At 49.2% G+C, this 16287-nt stretch overlaps 4 protein-coding genes across 4 annotated transcripts; 2 read left to right on the top strand and 2 right to left on the bottom strand.

Moving 5' to 3' along the window:
* Positions 1-602: 602 nt before the first annotated feature.
* Positions 603-3477, bottom strand: A1O9_08509 (uncharacterized protein; the record flags this gene model as incomplete). The annotated part of the gene is made up of 7 exons (XM_013402894.1): positions 603-1035; positions 1098-1932; positions 1983-2066; positions 2119-2334; positions 2393-3072; positions 3142-3286; positions 3333-3477. 7 exons carry the CDS (start codon positions 3475-3477, stop codon positions 603-605), a joined length of 2538 nt encoding a protein of 845 aa, XP_013258348.1.
* Positions 3478-5337: 1860 nt separating this feature from the next.
* Positions 5338-7281, top strand: A1O9_08508 (uncharacterized protein; the record flags this gene model as incomplete). Its single annotated transcript, XM_013402893.1, has 1 exon — positions 5338-7281. The coding sequence occupies one exon, from the start codon at positions 5338-5340 to the stop codon at positions 7279-7281; it is 1944 nt and encodes a 647-aa protein (XP_013258347.1).
* A 777-nt stretch (positions 7282-8058) lies between these two features.
* Positions 8059-10089, top strand: A1O9_08507 (uncharacterized protein; the record flags this gene model as incomplete). Its single annotated transcript, XM_013402892.1, has 1 exon — positions 8059-10089. The coding sequence occupies one exon, from the start codon at positions 8059-8061 to the stop codon at positions 10087-10089; it is 2031 nt and encodes a 676-aa protein (XP_013258346.1).
* Positions 10090-10808: 719 nt separating this feature from the next.
* A1O9_08506 (uncharacterized protein) lies at positions 10809-11060 on the bottom strand (the record flags this gene model as incomplete). The annotated part of the gene is made up of 1 exon (XM_013402891.1): positions 10809-11060. A coding segment is annotated over one exon (252 nt), but the record flags the coding sequence as incomplete, so codon positions are not given.
* Positions 11061-16287: the final 5227 nt, after the last annotated feature.

Raw genomic sequence — 16287 nt, 5'->3', positions numbered from 1 at the left:
GAAGACCAAGTTCGAACTTCAAGACATACTATCAGCATCAGACCAATCAATGAGAAGGGCAGGTTCGATGGAACAGGAGAGATTTGGGTCTTTGTTAACATGCATGAGTGAGGAGACGAGCTGCACCGGTCCAGAAGAGTTTCACCATCATGGCTTTGTATTCAAGGTAGCAGATACCAAAGTAAATGAGTGTTCCGTTCTGTTCTGCATTCAAATCTCAGATAGGGAGTGGAGATCAACTTTTGAATTCATCCTTCAGTCGGGTTCCCAATCGGCCGTCCAGCCCAGCCGGATGAGTCTGTTCGCTTGCTTCCATGTCTTGTTGGTGGGCTCAAGACACATACAACGTCCACTAGCCATGTATTGGGGGAATCAACGGGTAGGAGAACTCGGAAAATGCAGTACCACGAGTGCACAAGACAACAAAGAAAAGTCCATCAAAAGGGTCTCCCCCCCCCCGCCCCCCAAGACCGCAGTCAACTCCGCATTATATCGCCGGACATCGACGGCCTGTTGCATATTCAACCTTCAGAGCATCCCTGGTCGATCGATCCTAGACCAAGCAAGGCCAGGTAAGCTAGGCAGTGATCCGTTTCAGAGAATCAGGCTTGGGCATCTCTGACCAGCCTTGCCGTGCACCACACATACGGGTAGTTCCGCTGATACCAATTGACGAAGGACTTTCTGCCAGAGATCCTGGGAGCCGTGGCCCAAGACCCACCCAGACAAACATTATGTTTGCCGTCGAAAAAGTCTGCCGTGTAACCTGGATACAGGTCCATAGCTTTGAAGCCTTCATGTGCGGCCAGCGGGGTGCTGGTCCACTCCCACAGGCCGCCGGCGTCGCTTTGGCCGCGGAGGCGAGTGCTGCCTGTGACGGGCTCGGGATGCCATGTTGTGAAGGCAACGGCGTGGGAGTGGAGGGGAACGAACAGGTCGTTCGGGTTAAGTGTCGATGCCCTGCCGTTGACGGCAGTGGCTGGAGACAAAGGGTTAGGTGGTGGTGTCTCCTCGACGCCATTGTTAGAGAGGTGTCTGTACGCAATGTTAGTTCTCTTCCTCAAGAAAGGGATCTGTCGCGAAGTCAGGCTACATACCCGTTCACAGCTGAGATCAATTTACTGGGGTTTTGTTCCAGGGCTCCCTTTGTGGAATCGACATAGCTGTAGATGCTGCGAGCCTCCTCCAGAGTAGGAATGCGGCCATTGGACCATCTCGCATACGCAGCTAATTCATCGTATGAGGCCATCACTGGCCAGTCGAGGGTGTACTTCAATGGAATGGGCCCATAGACAGTCCGGATGGCTTTGTCTTCAAGGTAGCTGGCAGATGCCACGGCGAGTGAGCCATTCGTGGCGCTGCTCGACCCATTGACGCCATTTGTATACAGTGTGGACTGATATCCGGAAATCCATGACGCAGGCACCGTATTCTTGTGAGTCGCCTCTAAGAAATGAGCATACTCACCATTGCTGATGGGTCGGCTTTGAGCCTCAAAGGCTTTCACGGAGACTGTGCGAGAAGGTTTCTCATTATCCCAACCAAAGAACCTGTCGGGACCATCATAATTCTCTGCATCGTCTAAGCCCAATTTAATGTTCTGCGCGGGAATCTGATGCCATTTATTCGCAACTCGGCGACCGCGTGCCTGATCGGCCAAAGCCTTGAAATCCGGTCGACCTGTGCCGGGGGGTGGCAGGATACGTTCACTCTGGATTAACATGTAGAGGAATGTTTCGAGATGCATTGCCTCGTGTTCATAAGCCAGCCACAGGCCACGGCCCAGCCTCCGATCCTCGATTGCACGACCAGAAACGAGACTTTCGGTGATTCGTGATCGCACACGGGCCGCGTAGCTCAAAATGTCTGGAAGTGGTGGCCAAGTGTCTGGGATCTCGCTATGATCATGGCACAATGTAGGATCATCCACATCTTCATGGATTGTGAGCTATGCGGTCACAAAAGGGATATATTCGACTAACCAGGGTCAATCCCACGCTCAAATATCGACCAGAAAGAAGCCGGATGGGTAGGTTTCCCATCTGTGGCCTTGGTGAAATGAATATCTGCCGCAGAATCAGCATTGTCGGGATGACTTTCCTGGACGAGGTTTGTTACCTGCAAAAGTTGGGATATGGCCCAGGTAGAAAATCAGGTCGTTTCGCAGTTTAATGGGTTTTTTCAGTAGTTCATCTGTTGGAATCATCGACTTCGTGACAATGTCCCACGCCGACCATAACTGTTGCCAGTCGCTCAAAGCCGGAACTGGACCAGACGCATATTCTTTGGGGTCAAGGGGGAACTCAACGACAGCTGGACAGAGCAGATGAATGACTGAACATGGTATTAACGATTTGACCAATTCTCCGTTCAGCTAATGGGGTTAACTCACAATAGTCTCCCTCCTTGTTGCCATAAGCTGCCTGAGGTACGAGCCCGCTTGCACGCCACAATTCTTCGCACTGGGTGGAGCTATATTTAAAGGCATCTTCGAAGGGGACGCTTTCACCCTTCTTGAACGAAAAGTCCTTGTTGACGACATCAGTCAAAGCGACATATGAAGCGTGATGTCGAGCCAATTTCTGGTCATAGCGTCCCTCCGGCCGCCACTCGTCCCGCTTGAATGCTTCATAGCCAAGAAGAGAGTTGGCATGAGTCAGGCCGTTACGGTAAAACTTCTCAGTGACGGCTTGAGAGTCATTGTAAGCGTGATACACGCGTTGGGGCTGCTGGCATGAATCTAGTCCCACAAGGATCAAATCCGACGGATGCAAAACTTTTTTGAAACCGGCAAGAAATTTTGACGCGCTGTCTCGTTCAAAATTCCCCAGTGAGGATCCCATGGTCAGAAGGCAGGTTGTTTGACCCTTGCCATTGGATGCAGTCAGCCACTGGAGTGCATCATCGTATGTTCCATGTAGCGCATTGAAGGAGACGTAGTGATAATCATCAGTGTCCAACTCAGCGAATGTCCGCTCAAGTTCGGGAAGGGAGAGGTCAAGAGCGTAGTAATCGACTTCCTTTTTTGCCGCTTCGAATGCCCTCAACATTATGTTGACCTTTCGAAGGTTGCTGCAAATTTCATCAGCATTGGAATCTCGACTCATTGGAAACAAACTGCTCGGTCTTCATTTAACCTACCCGCTCCCAAGTTCCACCAATCGAGTACCACGAGGAATACGTTCGACAATCTCATCTGCATGTGCTTCAAGAGCCTGAATTTCGGCATTTGTGAGATAATATTCGTCAAGGTATGTGATGTCCTCGAAGAGTTTGAGACCCTTTTCTGGTTACTGTTTAGCAATCATCCTCGACAGCAAGAGTCTCTATACCATCATATAGCAACAATGTCGGAAAGGTACGTGGAGACTTGTCAGTAGGATTCAAAGACTCTTTGAGCATCGCCAGGAGAGACAGGCTTGACTTGTCGCCACGAATATCGTGGAAACGCACCCCACGCGAATAATGGATCGCCATTCTGAAAGCACACTTGGATGAGAATTCGATTCAGCGCAATTGGAGCGACAAAGCGTAGAGCAAGGACGTCAATATATATATGATACACCTGATGATGTTGTCCGATGAGAACAAGGCAACGATGTCCGGGGAGTTAGAGGTTTAAGGTCCACTTTTGCAAGGAAGAAATACTGGACCAGTGGACCATGCACCACAGTAGGCAAACTTCATATTCCAATGACGAGAATGCATAAACTGCCGCTTGAAGGAGTGAGGTAAGTCTTGCGGTCATTTTCGGCTAGAGGAGGGACCTAAGAGAGACATCCTTGGGCAGTGAATCAATAAGATTCGTTTCTAGAACCCGTTTTCTGCATTGTCGAGATGCCTGCCGCTCAGAGGCGTTCCTGATCTTGGCTGTGGAGAAATCAATACCTGACGGTAGGCGGAGCTCGCCCGGAATTGACGTAGAGCCTGCGTAGGGGCAATAAAGCCACCATAATGCAAGATCTGTCAACATGTGAGGGCACAGACAGAGCAGCCGGATCGCTACGAGCGGAGGTAAAAGTTTACCGGCTTAGAAAGCACACGGCGCGCGTCAGGAACCGGAGAGTACGCGGGCAGAGTAGGTGGTTTAGTTTGCGGATCGCACAAACACAAAGCTACCCTCCGAGGTTTGGTGGACTTTCGAGGGTTGAGATCTACTCGGACCCCGTAGCCCGACAGAAGAGGTCCAACTGGTGGGGGTTGAAGCTGCTTACTACATATGATGACGACAAATCGTTCAGGGTGGCCCCACCGTGAAGTAATACGAGAAGGCCACCACCACCCTACCTCTTACACTATTAGAAATGGTGATGGATAGCACGAGCGGGATCAGCTATTCGCTGGTCTCAGCAAGGTTCAAGTTCTACGGGAAAGTAGTCCGCGAGCTCGTGCACGGAACAAATCCAAAATTACTTAACCGAGCTAGGAGGGGATGACACGACGAAGCGAAGTGCAAGTCTTGACGTCGCCACGCAGATATTCGGCAGACTTGATAGGACTTGGAGCCCATGGCTTATGGGCTTTTGTCATGCTCGCAATTCCGAGTTGTGGAGTTAGGCACTATGACTTATGAATATTTCACAAACAGCAAGATTTATTCCGCATGGTGAGTGGTCAGCGCGTACTGATATTCTCGGCGCCACACATCTAGCCGAGAGCAGCCTTGTTTTAAACTCTGTTCTCCGGGGCACGTACAGTACATAAGCCAACTTGGTATGAGGATGAGAAGTACCTGTCTGAAGGTAGTCACTCGTTTCGGATATGCTGTTAAAATCTCCACGTGACCTTACTGGCAACAGACACGTGATTTTCAACAGTAGCGAGATCTCTGCCACTCACTGCCCCGCATGAGATGCAGTCCAGTTACAGTCAGATTGCATCCCCCCCAGGCGCTTACGACTATTCGTTGGGCAATGGAGATCTCTCACATCACGGAGCACTGGGTGCGTCGCAAAGGGCGGCGTTCTACCGTAGTAGTACTCGTAAGGAGGAGGGCACACTGAAAGTGTTTGTTTCGGCGAAGCCAAGCATTCCCGGAGCGGATTATCAGCATTGCCGAGATTCTCACCTCACCATTTTCAGCAGTGTGTTTACCGAGTAACCAAACCCAAAAATCCAACCACGTATTGCAATATATGTCGTACAACCCCTCAAGTCAACCACCTTGCAAACCCCAGGATCGCGTTTCCACGCGTATCTTTTCGTGTATATCCTCGATCGGCTTCTGTATTCATTCCACAGCAGCTCTTGCCATTGACGATGCTCATCAGCATTGCCTCTCAATCTCACGAGATCACATCCTTTACCCTCCTTTGAAGCACTGTGCAGTCAATCATCATGTCTAAGTCGGGCAACCTGGCTGCATTATCGGCCGTGCTGCACCCTGCAGATGTGCCCTCAATATACTATGCCGAAGACCCTCCCTACCTACCACGTATCCTGGTCTTTTACTCTCCAGTTCAGTCCGTTGGCTCACTGGCCTCGACCTCTCGAATCCGGACCACGATCCTCAGTGCTGCAGGCTTCAAGAGCTTTGGAGCATTTTCGGTTGCTCCTAACAGCAGCTACTATTCTGCAGTCCACAAATTACCCGAGGATAAACAGCGCGATGATGTCTCTCGAGGTATCGCTTTTGCCTTGTTCAGATACTTCTCCGAGATACCTACCGAAGTCAAGAATGCTCTTGCAGACGAGAATCAACATCATGGACTCACCCTGAAATGGGGCCAAGCACACGCCGCACAAGTCACTTGTCGTATGAGCAAGGTCATCAACATTGAAGAGGTTCTTGACGCCCTTCGCCCATTCTCCAAGGAACGTCCACCCAGTCCTGTCACACCGATCAAGCCATTGGCTTCAATTCGCAAGACAAGACCCTCTTTCCTCCCACCAGACGCAAACAATCATTCTAGTAGGACTCCATACTCCCAAACTCCTTCCCGTCGAACTCCAAGTGGCCAGTCTAGGAGAACACCCTCCATGTCGACACCAGCGAATCGAAAGATCAGCTCCGCTGCGGCACCCAAGCAGTCCCTAGAACAGCTAGAATCGATGCGTTTCAAAATGTGCGAGTTCGTGGACACAGAAGATAGATACATCATCAGACTGCAGGAATTAATTGACCTAGTTACCCACCAGGGTAGAACCCCAAAATCTCTAAGCACGAAATTCTCAACCTCTCGCAATCAAAAGGCCGTCAATGCAATGATTCATTTCCCCTCGCTGCTAGATCAGATCAAAGATCTGAATCTTGCTTTTCTAGACGACATCGAATCGGCTTTGCAGAATTCTGAAGAAGCTGCCTTGCGTTTTCTTGATGAGGGTCAAGATAATCCAGCACTCTATCAAAACGCGAAGGACCCGATGGGTGTCTATACCTTCGCAAAAGTTCTTCTGAACCACTTCCCTAAATTCCCCATACCCTACAGAGAATACCTCGACCTTCATTCTCAAATTTCCTCCAACCTAGACCAATATCTGAAAGAGGGTAATTATTCTATTCAACAAGCACCGTCTCTGCTTATGGAGCCAGCGCAGCGGATTTCCAGGTATGGTCTTTATATTGATACCATACTTCCCCACGTGCCGAGCAATTTCACTGTCGCTATACGGACTTTGGAAAAGGCTCGAAAAATCATCGCCGAGATCTGTGAAATGGAGCCTGCGGCGTCAACCATTCTTGATTCTTTGCGTATTGAGCATGAAGCACGCCGGGTGGGTCTTTCTCCAACAAAACTTCTTTCTGGTTTGACGCGGTCAAATGGTACCATCCGCCAGGCTCAAGCCCTGACGGGTAGCGTGCGTGAGAAAGACAGACCTCGATTCTTCCCTAGCCTGGGTCGGAGCCTGAGTCGAAGGCAGAAGAATTCTAGACCTGGCTTAGCTGGTATCTTATCAGAGCAGGACCCCGACCAAGCCAACAGTATAAGCGGCAGCGTTACCCTTGGACGCTCACGCAATGATGAGAACAGGCCACTGACATCAAGTTCAGGACTTTCTTTCAGCTCGAGCTCCAAAAGACCACCAACATCAGGTTCAATTGTTAGCAACCGCTCTGTGCCAAGTCCTGGCCCGAATTATCCCGTGATGGGTGGAAGTAGGCCGGACTCAAATCTTCACACCCGTTCTCGTTCTGCTCACGTCCCGACTGGGCCATCCCTTGAACAGTGTAAGGCAGCATTGATGCAGGTTGAAGAGGAGAATTACAAACTGCTTGAGGAAAACGCGGAATTGAAAAGACAAATCCGAGAATGTAAATGCGGCGGTGCTGTGAGGAGATGAGCACAGCGTGATAAGAGATGGGCTGGACACCCAGATTTTACGACTAATGACCGCATCGTACCGACTTGAGGTCGTTTAGAGCTTCGATTCTTGGAAAATTGTATTGTTATTATGCGATAACCTTCATTGAGCTACGATATGTGACTTACTGCTGAGCAACAAGATCCGTTGAAGTTCTACGGATGCCTTGTGACTAGCGACCGCAGATAGCCTATCCTGCGTTCATCAAAAGATGAATAGCTCCCGCGCGCTCTTGTGGGAGAATTGTATGACAGCGAAAGCCTTACACCAGGATTTTACTACAAACGCAGGTCTTGATCTGTAGGAGATATGGTAACTAGCACATTCTAAGGGTAGTTTTGATGTGGCTTTATTGCTTTTCAGGCATTCTTAACTATCTCGAGATGTGTCTGGGAGGTTTGATAAGTGCTGCCTACGTAGGCAAGGCTGTAGCGGGGTAACTCTTCGGCGGCCTTAATGCCGAAGACGCGTCGGCTTCCCAGCATGGAGCACTTGACGCGTGGTGTGGAACGCGCTTCAACTAGCGAAGAGCTTGCATTCATTACTACCCAAGCCACCAGTGAACGCCCACCCTCCCTGGACTGCCTTGAGCTTGGGCGTCACAACTATTTCTGATTCTGATTCTGATTCTGATCCTGATCCTGATCCTGTTCTCACTTTTCACTCCTCCTCCCACAGTGGCATACTGAACATCACTCTTCGAATCTTCTACTGGCCTGTTCCAAAATTGCCGCTTCCTCTCCACCGGAATCCACTATGGACCACACCCCAGAACGACCTACGAGACGGGAACATGTCAACTTCGCCTTAGCATCCGACGAAAACAGCAGTCCACTAAGAAGCCCAAGAAGGAGCGACCGCGTGAAGAAGAACCCATCAGTCACACCGAAACGTTTCAACAAGTTCTTCACACCTAGGCCTCGCAATGCACAGCGGCTCGCAAATGCGTCCAGAAGAATACTACAAGACCTATCTGCAGCGAGGCTGAACACTCGAGCGGGGGGGACTTCTCGACTGAATCTGGAAATCTCTGGTCAGAGCGAGGTGCCCAATAAGAAGCGGAAGCTTTCTTTCACCTCCATCGCCTCACTTCCTTCCTCGCCGATCAGAAAGCATCATGAACACGATGACGAAGGCGAAGGCCAAGTGGAGCGGCACGAGAAGAGAGATGGCTCCGAGGAGGCATGTGACACTGCTGATGAGGCAGACGAATTGAAATCACGCCTACCAACCACCTCTCGCCCCAGAATAACACCCTACCGATCGATCAGCACTACTGCCAGATATTTGTCTAGACAGCTAGGGGTCAAAGCACGCACAATGGAGGCCGATGATAGCACTCTATGGCAGCATGAGACCGCACATTTTTACAGCAACCCCGAAGATTCGTGCTACTACCACAACTCCGTGCAGCGCTTCTCATCACTACCTTTTTGTGTAGCAAGCTTCAAGCAGAGTCCACTTGTTGCAGTTGGAGATGAAGATGGCCATGTGCGTGTTCACATGACCTACGATAATCATCCTCATTACAATTACACCGAGATCATAAAATCCTGGCGTCCTCACAGCAATGCCGTCATGGACCTGGAACTCTCGGACGATGACAGGCTCATTGCTACCGCTTCCGGAGACCAGTCTACTCACATCTATGACCTCGGAGCGGGAAAATCAGTCTACTTTCTGCGTACGCACCAGGGCTCTGTGAAAAGGGTACAGTTCCAACCAGGATCTGGCAATCAAATACTGGCGACATGTTCCAGAGACGGCCATGTCTTTATATGGGATCGTCGAATTTCAGTCCTCGATGGACCAGGCCTCAGCTACAGACCCAAACATCGTCATTGGGGCTCATGGAGCGATGTAACCTTTGTCGATCCAGTGAACGAGATATTGCAGGCGCACACGTCGGCTGATAAATTAAAGCGTCCAAAGGGGAGACGACATCCAGGGACGCTGCCCAGCAGACACGACTACGCCGTAACTACGTGCGCTTTTCTTGGTGCAAGCCGGCCACATCTTCTCGCTACAGCCTCTGAGAATGATGCTATCATCAAGCTATGGGACGCGCGAGTTGTTTATCATGACCAGGATGGGAGACCCACTCCAGTCTCAGCGACATTGGAACCGGATAGCCACCAGAACCATCGGCAGTTTGGTGTAACTTCTATTGCCATGAGTACGGATGGCTCAAGACTGTACGCTGCTTGCCGTGATCATACCGTATACGCATATTCAACGCCACACCTGATATTGGGTAGTACGCCTGAATTGTCCACCTATTCCATTTCGTCTTCCAAATTTACTCGAACACCGAAGCCAGGACTTGGGCCTTTATACGGGTTCCGTCACTCGTCTCTCACCATAGCCTCGTTCTATGACAAACTAGCTGTTCGACCAGCCTCCTCTACGGACAACAATACCGAAATGATTGCTGTCGGCAGCGGCCAAGAATGTGCTGTCATCTTTCCCACCAATGAGCGATACTTGAACAACGGCACTCGACGGCCTCCCGTTGCTTCATGGCTGCGACTATCCCAGGAAGCAGCTGAGGATCTCCCCATCTACGAAAATGGCACTGCACTCGTAAATGGCCATAAGAAGGAAGTCACAGCTGTTGCATGGACTACAAACGGCAATCTTGTCACCGTTGCAGACGACCACACCAGCAGGTGCTGGCGACAGGACCCAGAGACAGCTCGAGCCCTGAGACTGAATACGGATCTAGAAGTGGAACGGCACAATAGTGGTTGGGCGCAGGTGAATCCTGGGTTTGATGATGACTGCTAGTGAGTCTCACTTTTGTGATCCTGAGAAGATCAAGGCCCATCCGAAGGATAGACTTACAGCGATACATTTTGCCAGCCATGGTCTTTGGCGAGTTCGAGGGAACCATGTCCTGCTTTTCCTGCGTTCTGCGATCCTTTACGAGCGACTGCACCGTTTAGCGTTGTTGTTGAGTGCATGCAGCCATCCATGAGATGATCAAAAGCGTGTCTACCTGTCTCGATATATTTGTTTCTTTTGGAAATTATGCCGCGAAGGAGCACTAGAAGTTCAGCCTGGTATGACTATCTCTGTGTTAGCCCCATAGAATAACACAACACATTGTCGCAGTGGCATGCATAGGCAGAACTCTTTGCCTATTTAAATCGTTCTACTTTCCGCTTCGAAGCAAACCTGAACCAAATGTGTCGATTCGGATTAAATTCCTAGCCTTGCGAACGACTTACACCATAATTGAAAACCATTTTCCTTCTTAGGTTCACTGTGTACTCTTTCCATCTTTCTTCTCACCATCCTCGGCCTTCTTAGCCTCAGCCTCGTGATCGGCTCTGACCTGGATCCTCGAAAGTAAGTAAAGATCATTCATTATTAGTCATCAAGTATCAAGCTCAACCCTTCGTTCCGGCAGTCTTAGTACCTCCACGACATCTACCGGGCCACACACATCCAGAACATTTCACCTCATCTACAGAAAGCGACCAGACCAGACAAGAAAGAGAACTCACATCAGCTTCACTCAAGGTCGCATTCTCCTCGGACCAGTGCCTGTTCCCCTTCTTATCCTCGAGTTTCTGCTGCGTGAGGGCGGATTCTGGATGTTTCTTAAGATCGGCGGCGCGCTCGGCGCGTGCGATCGCGGTCGGATACCCGCGGATAGCGCTGCATGTGTACTGGCGAGCTTGTGCTTGTGCTTGTGATGATTTCGTGGTCAGGAGTCGAGCTGGACGGAGCATCGCGCCCGCGACTGGTCGAAGCGGCATCGTTGCTGGAAATGCTGTGATGATTGTCGAGGGGGAAGAGCGAATGGAGGACTGGAGGGGAACAAACACTTAGCAGAATTGTGAGAGCTGGGTGTGTGGTTCGCCAAGTGTATTTTAAATGTTCGTCTATCGGGGACAAGGAAACGTTAAATATCTTAGTGATTGTTTGGACGCCCGATCTCGTTACTAAGTGGGCCTATCTAGCCTGCTAAGCCTGTGGCCAGGCTGTTTGTTATTCTTCTCTGCACGGACGTTGCGACAGCTGAAAGTGGTGTGATCAAATACTATGCGCAGTCTCCGGTCTTCCACCCATTTTGCAGCACGAGGCCTCTATCTCTTCGGAGGACGCCGCTGGCCCTACATCCAGGGCGAAGAACAGCTAATTAATAACGAAATACTCGTGACTACCCACTCGTGGTTAGACCCTTATCAGCTGGCTCTACAAGTGCGGCCCTGTTTAAAGCGGCCTTTGAATTTATAAAACTTCAGCTAGACTAGATGGGCATGGAAAAGCAGCGCGTCTTGCGCTTAATCGTAATTAGTGACGCCGAATCCCCTCTAGGAAAACTAGCGTGGAGATTGCTACTAGTCAAGCTAAACTTCTTCTTCTGCTCCGTCGACCGTCGTTATTCAACTTTTCATGAATCTGCGGAAAATAAAGGCTCGTTCGGTGATCATGCCCTTAGAAGCACTTGAGCACTTGGATAGACTTCGCAATGGCTCCACTGAGTTACTGACCTCGATAGTAGGTTGTGGCCCTCGTCTTTCCTAGATTCAGGTACGTTTACGTTACCTGGACCAACCTTGCGGGATCTTCTGGCCACAGGCAACGGAAAATGGTCTCTTTCAGATCTGTCATTCTTATATTCAATCGATTTTGCGCCTCTCCCTAGAGTTGCTCATTCAAACAAGAATCGATCTCGATATGCAGATCAATTCCTGGCCAAGAGCCATGATGACCATGATCTTCCTCGAGAAAGAATCCCCAGCCTTGATCGGGTTTCCCAAGAAATTGTTAAAAGTGATAGAAAATGACGTGCTCTAACCTGCGGAGACCACAGTTTACAACCAGGATATCTCCAGGTCTTACTTCACCAACGTGAAACTCAACCCATTCGACGGTTGACGGGAGTATCATGTCGACCTTGGCGAAATCCTTCCCAGATGGGTTACGGTTGTTGAGTACATTTTGAGTAAAGTTCAGCTGTACATCAGGGAACAAATTTGAACTGGGAAACGTCCGAGTACAGGGCTAACCTGTGGGAAATACGGAGAATCTAGATAATGATAAAAGTTGGGAACTCACACTAATAAAAATATTTAATAGAGATATAATCTCTCCCAGGTCCGGAGAGTCGAACGCGAACCGTATCTCATTCACCCCGCAATCAAGCCCATCTCCCTAATTCATCCTTGGGAGACGTATCCCTGCCAGATGTTATTGGCCATGGTCGTCAAAAAGAGTCTTACCTACATGCAGACCCCTCTATGCCGCCGTTAGTTCTATTGGCTGATTAAAGCGCCAGCGGTCGGCCGTTCGGCGCGGCATGAATGATTTCTGCCGAACTCAAGGCTTCGGCTCGGCAGCAGCAGACATGAACCGGCGCTATGGCAGCCTCATGTAAGGTTAACATCCGGAGCTCCACGTTTCCCCGCAACGTCTCGCGCATGGAGATTCTAGACCATGCCTCTGGATGGACCTATGTGAGCGACGCTCCTCGTCGATCAATTGATTCGCACCGCAAATAATTGTAATCCTAAGGACAATATCAACAGCTGAGAATGGTAGCGACAAGATCCATGCAGCCGGTGACGGGCTTGTCACCGGGTTCACAACAAGTCAACCCAATCCACTCTGCGCGAGGGCTACTACAGGATTTGCCATTTCCTTGGCTCTTTGTTTGTGATCGGGATAGGCCTGTACGCCGGCGTAGCTGGTTATGGACTATTGGCTCCTGTTCTAGGATTCGACAACCAAGACATTGGTCTAGATGCCAATATTGCCTGGGTCGCTCTTGTTACAGTCTGGTCTGTCTGTTGGGCTCACCCTCTTTGACAGCCTTTCCGATATTTTTGGGGCCCGGCGACGTTGCATCGGAGTTGCATGCTTTGGCCTCCTATCTTACTTAGGAATTATTAATATCGCGACTAGAGGAACAGTCTTCTCAAAGCAGCCTTAGTGCGCCCCTACATATATTGAACTAGTAGCGACCTCTATCCTATCATTAGCAGAAATAATTAACCAAGGCGTACTCTGTCTACGATTTCAGGCTGTAGACCTCCACGCAATATTTTCATGTTTACTATATCCAGTCTTCCTTGTTTCCGTGTAAACAGTACCTTATAGCCTAGCGAGGTATAGTCAAGATCCATAGTCAAGATTAGGTTAATCGCTACGTATAAATATAACTTAACATTAATTATAGAGGTATAGAGTTATAGATTCTAACGGTTTATTGACCAAATTATAGACCGAGAACGGGGATGTCTAATGGTTCAGATGGCCATTAGTGAACTCTCCCACACCGTGAATTTCGACATTAACCAGATTGAGTCTTCGAGGGTTCGCTTGTACGGAAGCAGCGTCGAAGGACGAAATGTGCACCATCTGTATCTGCAAGCTCCGATCATCCCACCGAATTAAGCAGTTGGCATTTCTCCAGACATGTCATCAATGGAAAGAATTGAGAGCACTTACCGGGCCAACGTTGACCTGTAAGATGAAGTAGATAAAATGCATTCACAAGAAGATGAGTTGCCCATGAAATCCGGCTGCTGCGATTTCCGCACTGTACTCTGGGCAATTTCGATTGAGACGCCTGTCTCAATCACGGTAAGAATGATTTTCATGTTCTGACCTAACAAAGCGGGTTCCAACACCGTATGGAGGTCTCTCAGACTTCTAGAAAATTTTGCTTTTACCATCAGCTATTGCAAGCCCCAACTCCAGCAAGAGATCGATCAATGGAGTTCCCGCCATGTTAGCTTCTGGCCAGTCATGGCCGGTTCGAGGAAGGAGGGCACATATTTGCATGCACCATGGATAGCGATACGGATGCTGCAGCTACCGTATGCAATCTTAGGTATTAAAGCATGGAATAAGGCAACAGAGTATAATTCCGTCGATGGGCGACCAGACTTGGGATTCCATTGACGATTCGATATTTCTTATATCCAATCTCGCATCACACAGCAAACTGAATATCAATCCGGTAGAGTGCAAAGTTAATCCTCATCAACATAAAATGAACAACAGCTAGTGCACAATTCGCAAGCTGACTTCCAAATTCATGATGTCTCCAATTTCTCGAATAATGTTACACATATAGAACCAAAATCCGCCACGCAGGAGGCCAAGAATGACCAAAGCCAACCGAAGTCACCAAAGGTCCAACGGCGTTGGCAGCGTCGTTGCTACCACGGGTGATGATCCATAGGTCTTTGCGAAGATTCTCGCAACACTACGGAATCACCTTTAATACAGTCATGGCTACGGAGTAAGACCTTACAAAATCCCAGAACTTCAGATAGTCACGCGAGCTTTGAGGATTGGATTGCTTCTGCCAATGACTGTATGGCAGATTTCCACGTTCTTTATCCATCAAGATCCATTGCATGAACATCTTGCTTCTACTAGAAGACCTCAACAGACATCTAGAAATGGTGGTGTCACGAGGGAATTTTGCCTTGCCAAGATGAAACCCAATTGTCTTAGAAGGATGCCAATCGTTAATAGTCAAAGGTGTCCACTGCTAACCGGTAGGTCTTGGCCTTACTAGGAAATACGGAATCATTCTGCACCAATCTCACGCCGGAAAAGATGGGCCTTTATGCGAACAGGCATCTCTAACCTCCATGCATGAGACCATTGCTGCAAGCATGCTTCTGGAAATTCACAAGGGCAGAGTGGCGGGCACGATTCGCCTAACACGACATCTTGATACAACAGTCTCCAGGAATTGTCAAATGAGTGGCGACGATCTGTTGATGTCGCTCTGGATTTCCTTGGTTCAGTCTGACTTACATCCCCAAACATCGTCGACTATTATGAGCGATGGCTGGGGCCGGCGCAGCTGATTTCAAGGTGCTTGACTCCATGTAAGTTCGTTCTCGCCGTAAAACCTCAATCTGTCCCCTTTTGCAGACTTGAAAGAGTGGGGGATGAGGTACAGACTGTCCTGATCAGAAGTGAAGTCGAGACGACTATGTCGTCGAATAGCGAGAATCAGCTCGCAGTGAATGAAATATTTCCAAGAGTCTCAATGGCGAGCGAGCCGCGAAACCTTCAATCAGCAACACTTGGAATTCCCGCCTCGTGTTTGTGTCCAAATGCACAATGCGTCATCTATCCAAGCAAATAAATCTCTACTTTTTCGAGCATCTTTGGGCTAGTTGCCGACGCACCCTCTGGCATTGAGATCGAATTACGATTACATTAAACAAGGGCAAGTGTCCCAACTTGGTCTCCATTTCCTGTTGGACCTCACGACAGCAGTGAATCCGACGCGCAACTACCACGAAAGAGCCGAAAAGAACAGCAGGGATCGTCTAGCGCTCGCGATACAAGAACTGAACTTGCTGCTCCCACAAAAGCTCTCGACCTCGAACTCGTTCCGCAACCAACGTCGTTGCAAAGCCGAGACTGTGGAGAACGCCACTCGATACATTAAAGAACTACAACGGAAATTAATTCTTTGAAGCGACGATAATGACAGGATGCCCCTCAACTGTACCGCGCTTTACCCCTTTCCATGTGTTGGAGGATTTGGACTGTACAGCTGTACGGGCCAATCGATACAGGCAAGTCAGCGTAGTTGAGATTTTTGTCTTCTTCTACTCTATGGTCACCGTTCTGGTTTATATAGAAAATTACTAGGCAAATGACCTCCTGGAGCCTATTTTTCCATGATTCCAAAGCATTCCAGAGGCTGTAGCACTGACTCATTGCTCGTCGTCATGAGGTTGCCTGCGCTACTCACTTTGGCGCCAACACCATGCCCTATGGCGTCTGTCCATGAGAATACTACAACACACTCGTTCTCTCGTCTCAGGTAGAGCAGCTCGTCCTATGTCTTGAGATTCCAACATGGTATCAAGACGAGAACGGATTAATTCAAGTGTTGCTTATATTGCCCAATATTAGAAGGGTCAGCTTCGACAGCGAGTCCATCACAGTTACAGATTGTTTGATCTAAGACTGGCAAAATATGCACATGATAGC

Source organism: Exophiala aquamarina (genome assembly GCF_000709125.1).
Source record: "Exophiala aquamarina CBS 119918 chromosome Unknown aczIA-supercont1.7, whole genome shotgun sequence".
Lineage (NCBI taxonomy): Eukaryota > Fungi > Ascomycota > Eurotiomycetes > Chaetothyriales > Herpotrichiellaceae > Exophiala > Exophiala aquamarina.
The sequence above is the reverse complement of the archived record's forward strand: the minus strand, read 5'-3'. Positions and strand labels throughout refer to the sequence as shown.